The following is an 18,082-nucleotide window of genomic DNA, read 5'->3' as shown; positions in this document are numbered from 1 at the left end:
CTCATTTTCAGTTCAATTTTGTCAAACAAGCCCTATTCAATGTGCTTGTCTCATTTATTTAATTGTAAAACTTTTCATGCTCCTTTTTCCCAATAAGTATTTATATTTATTTCTTGGAAAGCACAAAAAGCACGCTTCACATTTATCATTATCGGAAAAGATTCTGATGAAAACATTGAGTATTTTCCCTTCCAATTGATTTTTCTGGGTATTCTCACCTCATGCTGATTTTTTTTAAAATATTTATCTTTATATGTTTTTTTTTTAAATTTCTTGCATAGTGGCAACAGAGGGGAAGGTTTGTGTTAAGAAATAGATTATTGGAATATTTAATGATCTCCTTGAGATCCTTGGTCTTGTAACAACTCTGAAATTAGGCAACATGTCAACTTGTGACTTCTAGTTACAAAATGCAAACATTCCTTAAAGACATGGGTAGGACATGTTTGGAGGATGTGGACCAAAAGCAGGCAGGTGGGACTAGTGTGGCTGGGACATATTGGCTGGTGTGGGCAAATTGGGTCGAAGGGCCTGTTTCCATACTGTATCACACAATAATTCTATGACATCTCTTTCTTAAGTGGCATGCCTAAGATAAGGAATTTACTGTGTAACAACGCATGTGAGGGATATTGCTATACAGTGGCTAGAGCAGTGCTACTTTACTACTTCTTAGATACAATTAAATGAGCGGCCTATGTTTTGAGTACTCAGCAGTCTCATCTCTTACAGTGATTAATTGTGGTGATCCTGGATTGCCGGCTAATGGGATCAGACTGGGCAATGACTTCACCTACAATAGAACAGTCGTATTCCAGTGTATACCAGGTTACACTATGGATTCCTTGAGATATTCTACTCTCATATGCACCAAAGACAGAACCTGGAATGGAAGTAGGCCAGTCTGTAAATGTAAGTCAATCATTTATAATGATGAGCACAATGGATGTTTCTTGATTTATGATTCATTTTCCATGTTTTCATTAAAATCATACATTGTATATTTTGCTTCTAAACTGAACTTTCCATTTTAATTGTCTTATCTTTATCTCGCATTTTTTGCAAAGCCTTTTTTTAAGATGAGAGGGGAAAGTTTTAACAGGAACTTTAGGGGTGACTTTTTCCACACAGAAGGTGTATTGAACAAACTGTCAGAGGAAATAGTTGAGGAAATATTTAAAAGTAAAAACTGGGACAAATACAGAGATAGGAAAGATTTAGTGAATATGGGCCATATGCGGGGAAAAGGGACAAGCTTCAATGGGGCATCTTGATCGGCATTGATCAGGTTGTGCAGGACGGCCTGTGTCTATGCTGTGTGACGCTATAATATATTATTTGTTGTATGTAAACAGTTTCACCAATAACTCTAATTACAAACCAGATGAGTTCTTGATTGAGGGATTCGAGTTGAACCTCCATGGGTATTTTTCCCTGTTAAATGTTAGAGGATCCTGAATATTATCATAAATCTACTTGCTTCACTAATTCCAATTCTAATGCTAAAAAAGTGGATCACAAAAACAGAGAAGGCAGAAAAAAATTGTTAATTTGAAACAAAGCTCATTTTCTGTTTCTCAGGAGACAAATGGTCGATGGTTCCAATGATTCCAATCTGGTGTTAGTTACTGAACACAAGAACTCCTCATGTGCCAATTGAACACTGTTCAAATATGTTGGTACTATGATTTAATGCCAGACTCTGACATTACGCTCATGACCACTTCAGTTTCACACTTAACTCATAGAACACTCAACATAGAAACATAGAAAATAGGTGCAGGAGTAGGCCATTCAGCACCGAGCCAGCACCACCATTCATAGATACATAGAAAATAGGTGCAGGAGTAGGCCATTCGGCCCTTCGAGCCTGCACCACCATTCAATATGATCATGGCTGATCATCCAACTCAGTATCCCGTACCTGCCTTCTCTCCATACCCCTTGATCCCTTTAGTACCCCTTTAACTCCCTCTTAAATATAGCCAATGAACTGGCCTCAACTACCCTCTGTGGCAGAGAGTTCCTAAGATTCACCACTCTCAGTGTGAAAAATGTTTTTCTCATCTCGGTCTTAAAGGATTTCCCCCTTATCCTTAAGCTGTGACCCCTTGTCCTGGACTTCCCCAACAACGGGAACATTTTTCCTGCATCTAGCCTGTCCGATCTTTTAAGAAGTTTATATGTTTCTATAAGATCCCCTCTCATCTTTCCAAATTCCAGACACAACTGCTAAAACTGCTCTATTGTGAATAAACATGAAGTATGTGACATTTTGCAGTAATTCCATTACAGAAAAATATCCCTTTTTTAATTCTAATCAATTTAATTCTAATAAATTCTAATGGCAACATGTGAGTGGAGAGAACAAAGGAATGGGTAAATACATTCCCATTACCTCAGGTTGCTTACTTCGAAGCAGATAAATTAGGTCATATCCTCCTACTCTTTTCTCCAGAGACATGAGTTCAAATCCCATTACAGCAGCTGTGGCATTTGAATATAGTTATAATTTTAAAATAATATTAGTGTGAGAAATGGTGAGCAGGGTGGTACAGTTTGGTGTATAATATATGTTCCTTCAGATTTTACGTTATATTTCACAAGTTACTGATATTTAAACATTTCAAATAGCCAAATTCTCAGAATAACTGTTACTGTGCTATGAGAGGTGTCTGACCGTTGCATGGATGACACCACAATGGCGTCTCACAGACCAGAGTGTCAGGGGGAGGGACTAGGCCAAGAGACATAGAAAGAGATACAGACAGACAGAGAGAGAGTGAGAGAAACTATTGCTTTGGGGAAAGGGTTGTTTTGGTGGACCAGATCTCCCGTTGGGAAAACAGGTGAGTGGTGGAATATTGCCTTGGGGAATGGGTTGCGTTGGGGAACCGGGCCTCCCGTGGGGCTATGGGTGTGTGGTGCAATATTGCATTGGGGGACCAGGCCTTCTGTATTGTCTTGTAATAAGTAAAACCCAATTTCTTCCATCATTAGCATTTAAAACAAATATTTTAGTTTAGTTTAGTTTGGAGATACAGTGCAGAAACAGGTCCATCGGACCACCGAGCCGCACCAACCAGCGATCCCCGCACACTTATACAATCCTACACACACTAGGGACAATTTTACATTTTACATTTATACCCAGCCAATTAGCCTACAAACCTGTACATCTTTGGAGTGTGGGAAGAAACCGAAGATCTCGGAGAAAACCCACGCAGGTCATGGGGAGAACGAACAAAATCTGTACAGACAAGCAAGCACCTGTAGTCGGGATCGAACCTGGTCTCTAGTGCTGTGCGGTAGTAGCTCTACCACTTGGCCACTTTGTTCACAGGATTTGGATGTGACGGTTATGTTAGAACTACATAAACAAATAGTGAGACCACAGCTAGAAGACTGATTGGTCACCATGCTACAGGAAGGATGTGACAGCATGCAAAAGGGTGAAATGAAGATTTAAAAGGATGTTGCCAGAGTTTCAGATGTTTTGAGGAAAAAGCCACTAGTGTGAAATAGATTTCTGCAAAACAAAACATAGCGAGATGTAGTTTGATTGAGCCAAATAAAATGACAAGAAGTTGATGGAAGGGAGAAAGAACCTATCTCCCTTGGAAGAAAGATCAGTGACGAGGGGAGATGGTAGAATAATTGAAGTGTATCTAAGGAAAGTTGGTCAGTTTCTAACAATATTGTGGATCTAACACATCCAGAAAGACATGTGGAGGCAGAAACAGTCACCACCTGAATTAGCACTCAAAGAGCTAGGCCGCACAAGTCCATGGGTTGTGAAATAAACAGTGAAATTGACCTAAATAACCTGATTATTAGCCAGCGTAGACATAATGGGCTGACTGGCTATAATGTATCTAAATACAACATTTAATTTTACTGCTTCTGAAGTACGATTTAAATTTGCACGTTCAGTTATGTAATCACTCTTTTGCAGCTGTCCAAGTTCTGAATTTTGGAAATCCCTCCTCAGTCCTTCTCACTTCTCCTTTAGGATACTCCTAAAGCCGACCTCTGACCAACTACCTGGCTTTATTTTCCGGTTGGTTTTTATGCAGCAGTGTCAAATGTTGTTTAATAACTCTGCCATTGAGATATTTTACTCTGCATATAAAATGCATGGTGTATTTCTTGCCCCAAAGTAGTCGTGAGAGGGTTAAGTTCATAATGCTGCTGAGAAATATAAATAGAAGTAATAAGCCTACTGTTTGATCATTGCTTTGTTATTGGCATGGAATCAGCCAACAAATGTGGCCAACTGATTGATAACCAGGATTTGGCATATTGAATTGCAATGAAATATTTTGTGTTTTTTAATTATCTTTGAGCATGTGCTGCAGCAAAATGAAATTTACATTTTAATAGATTCATTTCATCAGCGAATGCCACAGCAGATCATTTTGCCTTGAGCAATTTTATGATCAACATCTGTTGTGCTTTTTGCAGAGTCTTTTTTGTTCATTTATTGTATTGATGAGGCTGTTCCACAAGAAACCAAATAGTCTGGTGCCTTTCATTCAGCTGTAAACTTAGTTTTTCCCAGACCTACATATGTCTCATCCTCTGATTATGTGTCGCAAAGGATCAACAGAGTTTTCCCCTTTACATTGACAAGGTCTTGCTCTGGTTCCCTCCAGCGGTCTATAGAAACATAGAAACATAGAAATTAGGTGCAGGAGTAGGCCATTTGGCTCTTCGAGCCTGCACCGCCATTCAATATGATCATGGCTGATCATCCAACTCAGTATCCTGTACCTGCCTTCTCTCCATACCTCCTGATCCCTTTACCCACAAGGGCCACATCTAACTCCCTCTTAAATATAGCCAATGAACTGGGGTCAACTACCTTCTGTGGCAGAGAATTCCACAGATTCACCACTCTGTGTGAAAAATGTTTCCCTCATCTCGGTCCTAAAATATTCCCCCCTTATCCTTAAACTGTGACCCCTTGTTCTGGACTTCCCCAACATCGGGAACAATCTTCCTGCATCTAGCCTGTCCAACCCCTTAAGAATTTTGTAAGTTTTTATAAGATCCCCCCTCAATCTTCTAAATTCTAGCGCGTACAAGCCGAGTCTATCCAGTCTTTCTTCATATGAAAGTCCTGACATCCCAGGAATCAGGAATATAATGCTGAGTGGTCAGTCGGTCAGGTGAATCAATAATTGAGAATATTAAATCAAACCTGAACAATTAGGTAGATAGGCTAAGGAATGAGATTCGCTCTAATGTGTATCGATTAGCAAGCTTTGAAAAATGAAATGATGTGGGCGGGACAGGTAATCATCTTGCAAGTTTTCATTAATGTGATTCTCTTCCAAACAAAGCTAATGATCACTCTTAATGGCATCTGACGATAAGTCAGAAGAAACCGTCTAATCTAAATGTAAAATCAAAGTTTAATTTTGTGTAGTCAGAGTTCTTTGTCCTTCAGAGGAAATCAGTACATTGAGAGAATGTTCAGATTCAAGAGACTGGGATCACAGGGTAGAAGTGTGTTGTTGACACAAAGCGCTAAATGACTGCTGAGTTCATATAGTTAAACAAAAATGCTGGAGAAACTTAGCAGGTGAGACAGAATCTATGGAGCGAAGAAAATAGGCAACGTTTCGTGTCGAAACCCTTCTTCAGACTCTGAAGCGTTGCCTATTTCCTTCGCTCCATAGATGCTGCCTCACCCACTGAGTTTCTCCAGCATTTTTGTCTGCCTTTTTTCCAGCATCTGCAGCTCCTTCTTAATAAACTATATGAACTATTTATGTTTGTTTAGTTTATTGTCATGTGTACTGAGGTACAGTGGAAAGCTTTCGTTGCATGCTACCCAGTCAGTGGAAAGACAATAATAATAATAATAACTTTATTTATAAAGCACTTTAAACAACTGCAGTTGCCACAAAGTGCTGTACATGAGAACTCATGGACAAAAAGCTATTACAAACCATTAAAAACCATTAAAAACCGTAAAACGAAGGACTATAAAAAACACACTAAAAATTAAAAGACATTAAAAGCACTAAGAACAGGAGCAATGCCTCAGCCAGTGTCGAAAGCCAAAGAATAAAAATGTGTTTTTAGGGAGGATTTGAAGATGGACAGTGAGGGGGCCTGTCTGATGTGCAGCGGCAAGGTGTTCCAGAGTGCCGGAGCAGCAACAGAAAAGGCTCTATCCCCTCTGAGCTTCCGCCTAGACCTTGGTACCTCAAGGAGCAGCTGATCAGCTGACCTGAGGCACCGGGCAGGAGCATATAGGTGGAGCAGCTCAGAGAGGCAAGGCGGGGCGAGCCCATTCAATGATTTAAAAACAAATAAAATAATTTTGAAATGAACTCGAAAGTGCACTGGGAGCCAGTGAAGGGAGGCCAAAATTGGCGTAATGTGCTCCCTCTTTCGAGTTCCGGTCAAAAGGCGAGCGGCAGCATTTTGAACAAGCTGGAGACGAGCCAATGAAGCTCGTGCGACTCCAGAGTAGAGTGCGTTACAGTAATCCAGCCTAGATGTAATAAAGGCATGGATTACTGTTTCAAAATGCTGCCGCTCGAGAATGGGCTTCACCTTTGCCAGCTTCCTTAGGTGAAAGAAGCTGGACTTAACCACCGCGCCTATTTGTTTATCTAGTTTAAAATCACCGTCCATCCTAAAACCCAGGTTCAAAACGGTTGGCTTTACAGACAATGCCAGTGGACCCAAGTCAACAAAGGGAGGTTCACGGCAGCCATTGGGGCCAAACAAAATCACCTCTGTCTTCTCTTCATTAAGTCCCAGAAAGTTTAAGGCCATCCAGGACTTAATGTCCTCAAGACAAGACAGAAGTGATTTTAGAGAATAGTCGTCTTCTTTCCTGAGTGGCATATATAACTGGTTATCATCTGCATAAAAGTGAAAGGAGATGCCATGCCTTCTTAAAATTGAGCCCAGAGGAAGTAGGTATAAAGAGAAGAGCAGGGGCCCTAAAATTGAGCCCTGTGGAACCCCATATACCAAGGGAGTGGAGGAGGATTCAAAGCCAGCAAGGCTTACACGCATGGTTCTGTCTGCCAGATAGGACCTGAACCATCCCAGGGCACTGCCACAAATGCCCACTTGGTGCTGTAATCGGGAAATTAAAATTCCATGGTCCACTGTATCGAAGGCGGCAGATAGGTCCAGCAAGACAAGAACCACATAATTACCAGAGTCGTTTTCCAGGAGGATGTCGTTGAAGACCCATAGCAGAGCCGACTCTGTGCTATGCATAGCCTTGAATCCAGACAGGAAAACCTCCCAATACACAATTGCGTCATCCACATGATAAAAGGAATAACGTTTAATTCAGGATAAAGTCCAGTAAAGTCCAATCAAAGATAGTCTGAGGGTCTCCAATGAGCAGAATAGTAGTTGGTGAAAGGGCTGTCCAGTGTTCTCCTCCATCAATGTTCAGTTCCACCATTGTCTTTTAGCACTAGAAATAAAGGATGAATTTCCACCTTATCAAAATCATGGAAAATCTAACAACAAATAAGACGATTGCCAACTTACGGTATCTACCAAGATCCCATATTTCTTCATTTGTCATATCCAGTGGCATAATTTAATTTCAAAATTGTCCATTTAAAGGTACATTTATTTTTCTTTGTTTGGGTTGTTTGAAAGCACACCATCCACTGGAAGGCAATACTTCTTCATTCCTCCATTCGAATGTTACCTTGAAGTGAATGGCTGCCAGTGGAGTGAGATTGGCTGCTATTGTTATCTTACTGGTGCCGTTGAATTTCTCATGAACACTAAAGTGCTGGAGTAACACAACGGGTCAGGCAGCATCTCTGGAGAAAGCGGATGGATGATGTTTTGGGTCAGCACTCTTCTTCAGCCTTAGAGCGGAGGGTAGACACAAATGCTGGAGTTACTCAGCGGGACAGGCGGCATCTCTGGAGAGAAGGAATGGGTGATGTTTCGGGTCGAGACCCTTCTTCAGACTGATGCTGCCTCACCTGCTGAGTTACTCCAGCATTTTGTGTCTACCTTCGATTTAAACCATCATCTGCAGTTCTTTCCTACATAGTAGAGGGGAGGGAACTGGATGTAAGAAAAGGAGGCTCATGAACACTGCTCTTTTTCAGCTATCAAATGCCAAACTCCCCCGAGAATCCTCAATGGAATTGTTATGGGAACAGACTTCAGCTGGGGAGCTAGCATCAGCTACACCTGCTCTGAAGGATACCAGCTCTCTCTACCTGCAGTGCTCACCTGTGATGGAAACGGGACATGGAGTGGGGAAGTTCCACAGTGCTTTCGTAAGTATATCCATGCATGGAACATCACTGACCTGTAATAACAAGGAACTAAACATAATGATTATATGATGGAGCTGATAAAATAAATTTGTTTATTCCTAAAAATTGTTTCATTTTGGTTAATGTTGATGCTATTTTGACTGAGTGATCTTAGCACCAGGAAAGGTGCTAAGGTTGGATAGATTTAGAGCGAATAGGATAGGTTTAGAGGGATATGGGCCAAATGCAGGCAGGTGAGACAAATATAGATGGGACATGTTGGATGGACGTGGGCAAGTTGGGCCGAAGGGCCTGCCTCAACACTGTGTGATACTATGGCTCTATGAATATTATTTTGCCACTTTGCACCTCTTTTAATCAGGCAAAGAAATAAAGAAGAAGCTGAATTTTTACTGTATTTTCAGATGCCCCCGAGTAATTTACAACCAATGAATTGTAGTTAGTATTTCAATGTAGGAACTATGACAACAATTTCCTTGTGCCAAGTTGATCTAATTAATAATGTGCAACAGTAGGATAATGAAATATGTTGAATCAATGGTCTGATATGTAAAGCTGAAAGACCAACTGAATGACGATCTGAATTAAATCCTCAGTATATTTTAGTGATGTTGGGTGATAAATTAATGTTGGCTAGCTTTGGGGTATTTAATGTTGATGTGAAAAACCAAAGAGGCCACAACTTAAAAGCTCACCCATAAGATAACACTTCCCAAAAAAAAAACAGAACAAAAACAGGGTAGCTCAATTGCAGAGCTGGTAGAGCTGCTGCCTTACATTGCCAGAAGCACAGGTTCAATCCTGACTTCAGGTGCTGTCTTTTAGAAACATAGAAAATAGGTGCAGGAGTAGACCATTCGATCCTTCGAGTCAACACCGTCTTTCAATATGATCATGGCTGATCATCCCAAAATCAGTACCCTGTTCCTGCTTTCTCCTCATATCCTTTGTGTAAACATGATCCAGAGTCAGTGTGTGATTTAAACACATCTTTAATGAGCACTTAGCAGCGTTGAGGACAACAGGTTATCAATGCATCCTGGCTGCTTGAACTGAAGTGCTGGGAACGGGTGTTAGTATAAGTGTTATAGAGGGGTGGAGTTAGTGATGCTGGCTTGTGTGTGATTGGCTCACATGCATCATCAATTTACACTTTGATCCCTAAGAGATCTACCTAACTCTCTCTTGAAAACATCCAGTGAATTAGTCTCCACTGCCTTCTGTGGCTGAGAATTCCACAGATTCACAACTCTGGGTGAAAAGGGCATTCCTCATCTCAGTCCTAAATGGCCTATCCCTTATTCTTAAGCTGTGGCCCCTGGTTCTGGACTCTCCCAACATGGGGAACAATTTTCCTGCATCTACCCTGTCCAATTCCTTAAAAATGTTATTTGTTTCTATAAGATACCCTCTCATCCTAAATTCCAGTGAATATAAGCCCAGTCGATCCATTATTTCATCAAATGTCAGTCTCACCATCCCAGGAATTAACCTGGTGAACCTACACTGCACTCCCTCCCTCTATATGAGTTTGCACAATTTTCCTGTGACTATATGGGATTCCTCTGGATGCTCCGCCTACCTCCCCTATTCCAAGGACATGAGGGTTGATAGTTTAAGTGGCCTCTGTGAAATTGTCTCTAATTTGTAGGGAATGGATGAGGAAGTGGGGTGACATGGTGAACAGGTGATCGATGGTCAGCGCAGGCTCTGATGGTCGAAGGGCCTGTTTCCACGCTGCATCTTAAAACTCAGACAAGCACTGATGCATTAAAAATTAAATGTTCAACTCGCCGAGTGGAATTTAAACATACATCTTTCTGCTTCAAAGAGCTACATGCTGCCTGGCTTTGTCGCAGAGAGGACAGTGCTTGGTCTAGACTGCAGCCCGCCCTATCCTACTTCGCTCCGCCAGTTGCTGGTCATACACCACACAAGCCCTCTGAGGCCACTCAGCTCCTTAGGCCCTGTCAATGGCATTACCTTGGTCCCACCCCAAAAACCAAAGCACACCAGTCATGACCAAGCTGTGCATTGGATAAAGTGAGGCCCTTTCCACAACCCACTAAAAGACAATTCGCTGTTTCATAAATTACAAACTGTTGAATAAAAATACATTGTTTAAATTTATAATTTGTGAATAACAAATTAAAATGCAGTTTAATTAACACATATAGACTATTAAACTAGATTAATTTAAAACATAAATAAATAATTAAGATGAGGAAATACAAACCATTTAGCTTAGCTTTGTCGTGTAGATTAGGGACCCTAATCAAATGAATGGGTCATTTTAGATTTTTTTTGGCTAAGGCAAGAGTAAAGCTTAGGAACTATATCCAAAATGCATTTGGTCTCTGGCTCAGAAACCCATGGAATGCTGTGAACGCAGTGTGAGGCCAAGCTTGATTCAACACATTTGATTTTATTGTTGTGGAAAAAGAGATATTTTCTCTCTATAATTCAACACTGTTAGTGGTTAGGCGAATCTTATCCTTTCTGTCCAGCTGAACAAAAATTGGATGGATGGAAACATTTCAAAGAGATGTGGTTCCCTAAAATAGCACTGCATCCAATATTCTTCATTAGGAGGCCAAGCTGTATTTTGCAAGGAGATTGTTGCGCAGAAATTGGCAGTGTAACAACAAAGACAATCAGAATGTACTTTGAGAAATTTTCTGCTGATGTAAGATACTGCAAAATTTACGTCTTTTGCTGTATTTATTTTTCGACAGTTTAAACCTTAAATCGACTTTGCGGAACAGAATTGGAATGAATTATGTAATTGCTCTCATTTTGTTAATAAAGCCATAGATGCATAAAACACTGAAACAGGCCCTTCAGCCCAACTCATCGATGCTGACAAAGATGAACAAATAAGCTAGATCCCTTTATCCAGATTAGACCCTTATCCCTCTAAAAAATAGTCAAGGAGAGAACTAGTGAGCAGCCCTTTTGAGAGGAGAGAGAAGGCACTATTGAAAAATCTGCAGGAGAGTGTAGAGAAAGCTGTGTCTTGATTGAAAAGAGGCTTTGCTTCAAGCAAAGTTGGGGCATTTGAAAAGCAGGCTTTTTCATGGCTGAGAAAGAGTCGCGGCAGCCAATAAAAGGAAGGAAAAGTTTACCGGAGCGGCCTATTGGGAACAGCCATGTTGGGAGCGAGAATGTGCTGAGGCTAATGCTGTGTTGAAGGAAAGTGCAGCACCCAGGCTTTGGTTTAAGAGGCTGCAGCGAGAGCTGGCTAAAGAGTAAAAGCAGGTTAAGATATTGTCTTTTTTTGCTTTGGTTAAATCTTTCCTAGGCTTTTGGTGTCATAGAGATGGCAGGTGGTATAGGTGGTATAGTGAATTACAACACCTCTTGAGTCCTGGCAACATTTTCGGAAATCGGAAATCTTCTCTGCACTTATTCCAGCTTAATGGCATCTTTTGTCTGGCAGGTTAATCAAAACTGAAAACACAATACTCAATGGTGCCCTCAACAACGTCCTAAACTCTCAAATAACATCCTCCTTTGCTCATAGCCCATACTGATGAAGGCCAGCATTCCAAAAACATTCTTCACTACCCTGTCTACCTGTGATGCCACTTCTAGGGAATAATGTAAATGTAGTCCTTAGTCCTTCTGTCCCATTACGTTCCTCAGGGCCCGACTGTGAATGTGTTCCAGTGGTTTGATTTTATCCTACATCTGGTCTGACTTCCTGTTTTTTAAGTATAAAACATCTAAATATTCACAGTGCCAGTTCCATTTAGTGCGTGTTTTCATTTTGAAGTTAAAATCTTATGTTTTAATTACAACTTTATTTTTTCACATTAGTGGATTTTGCTATGTTTCCTGTGTGTAGCAATAATTGAAAAATGAAGTACAAAAATTAAGATGAAATTGTACAATTTCTTGGAAGCCAAAGGTTTAGCTCCTCGTCTCAAGAGTAACCTTCACGTTGCTGTTCACAAATTATGCATTCATATCACAAAAAAGAAACAGCTGCACACCAGATAAAATAGGACTATTTCCTGGTGGTGAATGCCAAAGTGACTCTGTGCTTTGATGTGCTCAGAAGTCATCCAGAATGGTTAATGATTAATTAAAGCAAGTCCTAAAAGAAAAGGATCTGTTTTGTACTTCAGTTGTTTCCTGTTGTGTGATAGATTGCATTTATGCATCATGCACATTTTCATTCCTTAATACTGGATCACTGTTTAGAGATATATTGCCAATGCTATCTGTTGCTTCATACTCACACCTGGATCCCTTATACGTTAATTGCTAAACCTCTAAGCACAAGGTTTTTAGTGTCACAGTGGCACCTGCAGTTGGGTTGTTGCCTTACAACGCCAGAGATCCGGGTTCAACCCTGACCTCAGGTTCTGTTTGTACAGAGTTTGTATGGTCTCCCTGTGACTGTGTGGGTTTTTTGTGTGTGCTCTGGTTTCCTCCCACACTCCAAAGACGTACAGGTTGGTAGGTTAATTGGCTTTGGTAAAAATATTGTACATTGTCCCTCATGTATAGGATACTGCAAGTGCGCTGGGTGATCACTGGTTGGCGCCGAAGGGGTTATGTCCGCGCAGTATTGGTAAAGTCTAAACAGCCCAATCAAACCAAGCATTTCAATCGAACAACCTTTGATAGATAAAGTTTTGTTTACGCCTCTGGACAAAGAAAGATAACGAAAACACCTTATCGAACAGTGCACTGTCAATACTGCCCAGCTATCTCAGTGGGATTGCTGCAGTCTGATTCTGAGTTACTACTTCTAATATCATCACCTCTACTGCTGAGCCTAGTCTGAACATGCAACATTGCGAATTCCTGATGCATTCAAACTGTAGAGCAGGGGTTCCCATCCTGGGGTAAATTTACTCCCAGGGAGTAAATTTCACCTACCCAGGGGGTAAATTTGTTGATTCTGGATTTGCACATATTTTTCTCATTGACTGACTGCATTTGGTTCTGGTATACTGGTATCTGTTCATCATTAGTTGTTCAAAATTAGTGAAATAGCCTTGTTATGTGCTATTAAAGTTGTCAGGGATAAACAGGATGAAAAAGGTTGGGAACCCCTGCTAGAGAGAGAGAGATGGAGAGAGAGGAAAAGCACATATTACTTCGCTCCATAGATGCTGCCTCTCCCGCTGAGTTTGAAGAATTTTTGTCTACCTTTGATTTTCCAGCATTTGCAGTTATTTCTTAATCAAGCACATATTACTAATAGTCAGGATGTGAGTGTCAGTCATTACATTTCAATGATTTGTAAATGCACATGGGACTGCATCAAATGCACTTAACACAATTACAGCAAAATAACTCAATTTCTATTGGTCTATAGGATAAAATTTGTCTACTTAAGTTTGTTTATGTTGGTTAAATATTTGTTTTGTTGCATGTTAATATAGTTCAGGAGCACAAAGACTCCACATGAGTCTATCTTTGACATTCTGCATACCTGCAGTCATATGACGTAATTAAATATTTTCAGATAAACAGCACGAACTGAGTGCACAGTTCACCAGCAACAAATCATTCCTCTCTATGCTTCACATGTATTTTATTCATTTGTCTCAGTGAAAATAGGTCAATTTCTCGAGACTCTCTGTGGATTGAGCTTGAAATTGTTAATGGACAGAGAGGAATTTGAGCAGGAAATTCATATTTACTCCTCTCTGCTTTCTGCGAAATGTAGATGTCTTTCTCCGCTTGGCCTCCCATTCCATCCTGCTAAGCCCATTCAAAGTCAGCCCACAAACTCCTGCTGCAGCAAGACTAACAGTAGATAAATCTAAATGATGAGGAGTTCTGAACAAACAATGGGTGTAAATGGGATCCCAACAGTACCCCATCTAAGGGATCAGAAAATGGTCAGTCAGGAGCCAAGCACTTGAATAACACAGTACTTAAAATTATGCTTTAGATAACAGTTAAGGACAAAAAGCTACCTGTTGAAATTTATGTGGTCTTCCTGGTTAGCTCTCTCGCCACCAATGAAAGTGACAAAATTGCAAATTTCTAGGTTTTGACCGGAGTCAGAGACAATATCTGGTCCACTTCCAGCAATGAAATTGCATTTTACTGGATATCTGAAGTTGAGCAGAGGTTTAATAGAATGGTGAGGATGATTTGCAAGGATCTTTTGGAATGAATACTGATGCACAACAAAGGTTTCCTGAAGATAGACACAAAATGCGGGAATAACTCAGCGGGTCAGGCAGCATCTCTGGAGAGAAGGAATGGGTGACATTCGGGGTCGAGTCCCTTCTTCAGACTGATGTCAGGGGAGTGGGAAGACCATAGATAAGGAAGTGTATAGATAACGAAGTATAAGGTGTGAAGACCGGACAGGGGGAATGGAGATCAAGGCAAATGTAGAATAGATCATTGTTCGTTGGGAGAAGATACCAACAAAGCTAACAGAGATACAATGTAGTCGGAGACAGTAAGACTGGTCGGAGAAGGTTTCCTGGATGATCTGTGACAATGTGGGGTACTAGTGCTAATGCAATAGGATAAGTGAAACACTGAAGTGCTTTTATTTGGCATTCACTTATTATTATAGTCCTTTTAACTTTCAGATATTTTTGAAAGGAGAACTCATTTGGAATAAACTTTCCACGCTTAGTACAAACGTTTCACACTGTTCTATTTTATGCAGTTTGTGACCAGATTTTATGGAAAAAGCTGTGTAATTGGCTCATTTGTATCTTTGACAGACATCTTCTTTTGAATCGAACTGGCAATTATTTGAATCTTATAAGCTTCAGGAAATTGTTTTTTTGGGTATTTAAATAGATTAAGCTGTTGAACTCAGGAATAGATTTGAAAGCTCGAAAGAAACCCAACCTAGTTAGTTCGCATAGCTTCAAGATATGAGAAAAAAATAATTCTGTGCAAAGTTATTAACAAATCGTTCATATGGCATTAAAATTGTCTAATTTGCTTCCCAAAAATTACTTGTACAGTAACTGCAATAAAATTGCACCTACAATATAATCATAATACCTGCTGACCAATATTCAATCAAATTTGCTCTGTGAAGCCTTCTTTGCTTTAATGGTCTCCTAATCTCAGAAAAACTCCAGGAAACATAGATGATTGGCCTAATAACTAAAGAAGTATACAGAAACTTTATATATTTTTTAACCCGGCTTCATATCAGAAATACATGTCAGTGAATATTTCTTAAACCAAATTTATAAGCCTCACTTATCTAATTGTACAAAATTCCTGGGTGTAAGGGATCAATAATTAGCCAAGACACAATATGAATCTCACTGAGGAACAAAATAAAATAAATAGGGTGGCACAGTGGTGCAGTGGTAGAGTTGCTGCCTTACAGCACTAGAGACCCGGGTTCGATCCTGACTACGGATGCTGTCTGTGTGGAGTTTGTACAATCTCCCCATGGCCTACGTCTGTTTTCTCTGCTATCTCCGTTTTACTCCCACACTCCAAAGATGTACAAGTTTGTAGGTTAATTGGCTTGATATAATTGTAAATTGTCCCTATTGTGCGTAGGATAGTGTAGTATGTGGGGATCGCTGGTCGGTGCAGACTTGGTGGGCCAAAGGGCCTGCTTCCATGCTGCATCTCTAAACTGAACTAGATTAAAGAAACAAAAAGAGCAGACACTAAAGAATATTCGATCAAAATGTCAAAAAGTCCGAATGTAAATGTGAAAATCATGAAACTATGATGAAAATCCAAAACAGACACAAAGTGTGAACACTCAGCAAGTCAGACAGCATCTATAGAATGTATGTGTGGATCAATATCAGCAACTTCATTCAAACAATAACCAACATCTGGAATAATTGAGATTACATTTGTAAAACAAAAACCTTTTTTACAGAAAATGGTTTGCCCTGATAGGAGACTTTTTTTGGGAATGGTTATACCTCAGTACCTTCCTAATTCACTCTTGGAACAGCTGGAAGTAGTTGACAATTTGAATATCAGCACAAGTGTTTTCATTCGTGATGAGTCTTGGAGGCATCTGGTGTCCTTACAGAGGAATTTGGCTTTTTTTTTGAAAATTCCTCCTTCTTGAACTTTCTGTCCCTAAATACTGCTGGAAAACCAGAAACCATCTTTGAAGGTGGATCCAACACCGAGTGCACTGACCGGAACGGACTTTGAAAATGCAGCCAAAACTTGGCCGCTGTTGCACATGGCCTAAGTGGACTATTTCTATGCACTTTGTATTAATCGGAAATTGTGCTTAGGTATGGCAATACTTGATTGACCTGCATGCTAAAATAAAATGTCACGGTGCGCATGCACACGTGACAATAAGGGACCATTGACAATAAAGGAACAATTATTGTCCATGGATCAAGATTACATATGCTACATGTGTTACAAGTTGAGGTTTAATGCGTTGAATGTCTATTCTTACCTGCTTCAAACTTTTAACTTATGGTGACACATCACAGCCAATGCACCACCTAAGGCAACAAAGATGGCCTTCAAATAAGGTACTGAATTGTATGTTTGACAAATCCTAAAAATTGGATTAGTTTAAATGGCAGCTCTGAGCATCGGTGGAAGTTCCTTATCAGAATTGAAATATGTAAAACTCGTATCACTGGCTCCCGGAAAGCCTTTACTGAGCCTGGTTGAGCCTAACAAAATCAATACCTTAGACTGGCTTTACATGCCCAATTATGTTCAAAAAGTGGTCCAATGTTAAAAACGAACAAGTAAATAATTGTTTTTTTCTGTGCGTTAAGGTCTGTCTCATCCATCACTTTACCTTTCTAGCTGTGTTTTGTGGGGATCCAGGAACACCAGCTCAAGGAAGGCGAGAAGACCAAGGATTTACATATAAATCTGCTGTTTTCTTCATCTGTAATCCACCACTAGTACTGGTAGGATCATCCCGAAGGCTTTGCCAGTCTGGTGGCATGTGGAGTGGAATCCAACCAACCTGTATAGGTAACTAATGTTTCCCTGCAAATAGATCATTCAGTGAGAGATTCACCTTGGAGAATTTATATGTTAACAAGGTTGTGATACCAGCAGAAGCAAATGTTCCACAAATAAAAAGCACTTTCCCATCTCATCTATAAATCTATTCAACTTTATTTAGTCTAGGAAGTGCACTGGAAACATTTACCAATTATTTCTATTGTTGAGTAACCAAGAGGTCCACACCAGAACCCAATATAATTTCTGTAGGAACAAGGAACTGCAGATGCTAGTTTACAACAACAACAAAATGACAACAAGTGCTGGAGTAACTTAATGGGTCGTCAAGCAACATCCCAGGAGAACATGGAAAATTGATGTTTTGGGTCGAGACCCTTATTCAGATGGGAGAAGGCTCTGAGAAAGGATTCTGACCCTAAAACTTCATCTATCCTTGTTCTCCAGGAATGCTGCCTGCCCCGGTGAGTTACTCCAGCACATTGTGTCTTTTGATTTATGATGATTCATGTTATGCCTTTCTATGCCCATCTCCCATGAAGAAGTGCATAGGAAGGGACTGCAGATGCTGGTTTACATCGAAAATAAAAGCAAAATGCTGGAGTAACTCAGCAGATCAGGCAGCATCTCTGGAGAAAAGGAATGGGTGACGTTTCAGGTGAAGAAGGGTCTCGACCCGAAATGTCACCTATTCCTTTTCTCCACAGATGCTGCCTGACTCGCTGAGTTATTCCGTGAAGAAGTGTCGAGTCATTCTTGATTTGCAAGTAGTGATTCTGACTCCCTATTAAATCGGATGTTTTCCTTAGAGGAATTATGTGAATAACCAGGATACATTGAGGCAATATGTTGACATTGAAATGCTCTGA

At 40.3% G+C, this 18,082-nt stretch overlaps 1 protein-coding gene across 1 annotated transcript in view; it reads left to right on the top strand.

Annotated features, from left to right (window-relative positions):
- csmd2 (CUB and Sushi multiple domains 2) overlaps positions 1–18,082 on the top strand; it is a 573,225-nt gene that overhangs the window by 508,460 nt on the left and 46,683 nt on the right. The window contains 3 exon segments of the mRNA XM_033045391.1: positions 733–912; positions 8,115–8,288; positions 17,049–17,222. Coding sequence (XP_032901282.1) covers positions 733–912; positions 8,115–8,288; positions 17,049–17,222 — 528 coding nt within the window.

Source organism: Amblyraja radiata, chromosome 27 (assembly GCF_010909765.2).
Source record: "Amblyraja radiata isolate CabotCenter1 chromosome 27, sAmbRad1.1.pri, whole genome shotgun sequence".
In the NCBI taxonomy this organism is placed as follows: Eukaryota; Metazoa; Chordata; class Chondrichthyes; order Rajiformes; family Rajidae; genus Amblyraja; species Amblyraja radiata.
Note: the sequence above shows the minus strand (reverse complement) of the source record. Positions and strands in the feature narration are given on the sequence as shown.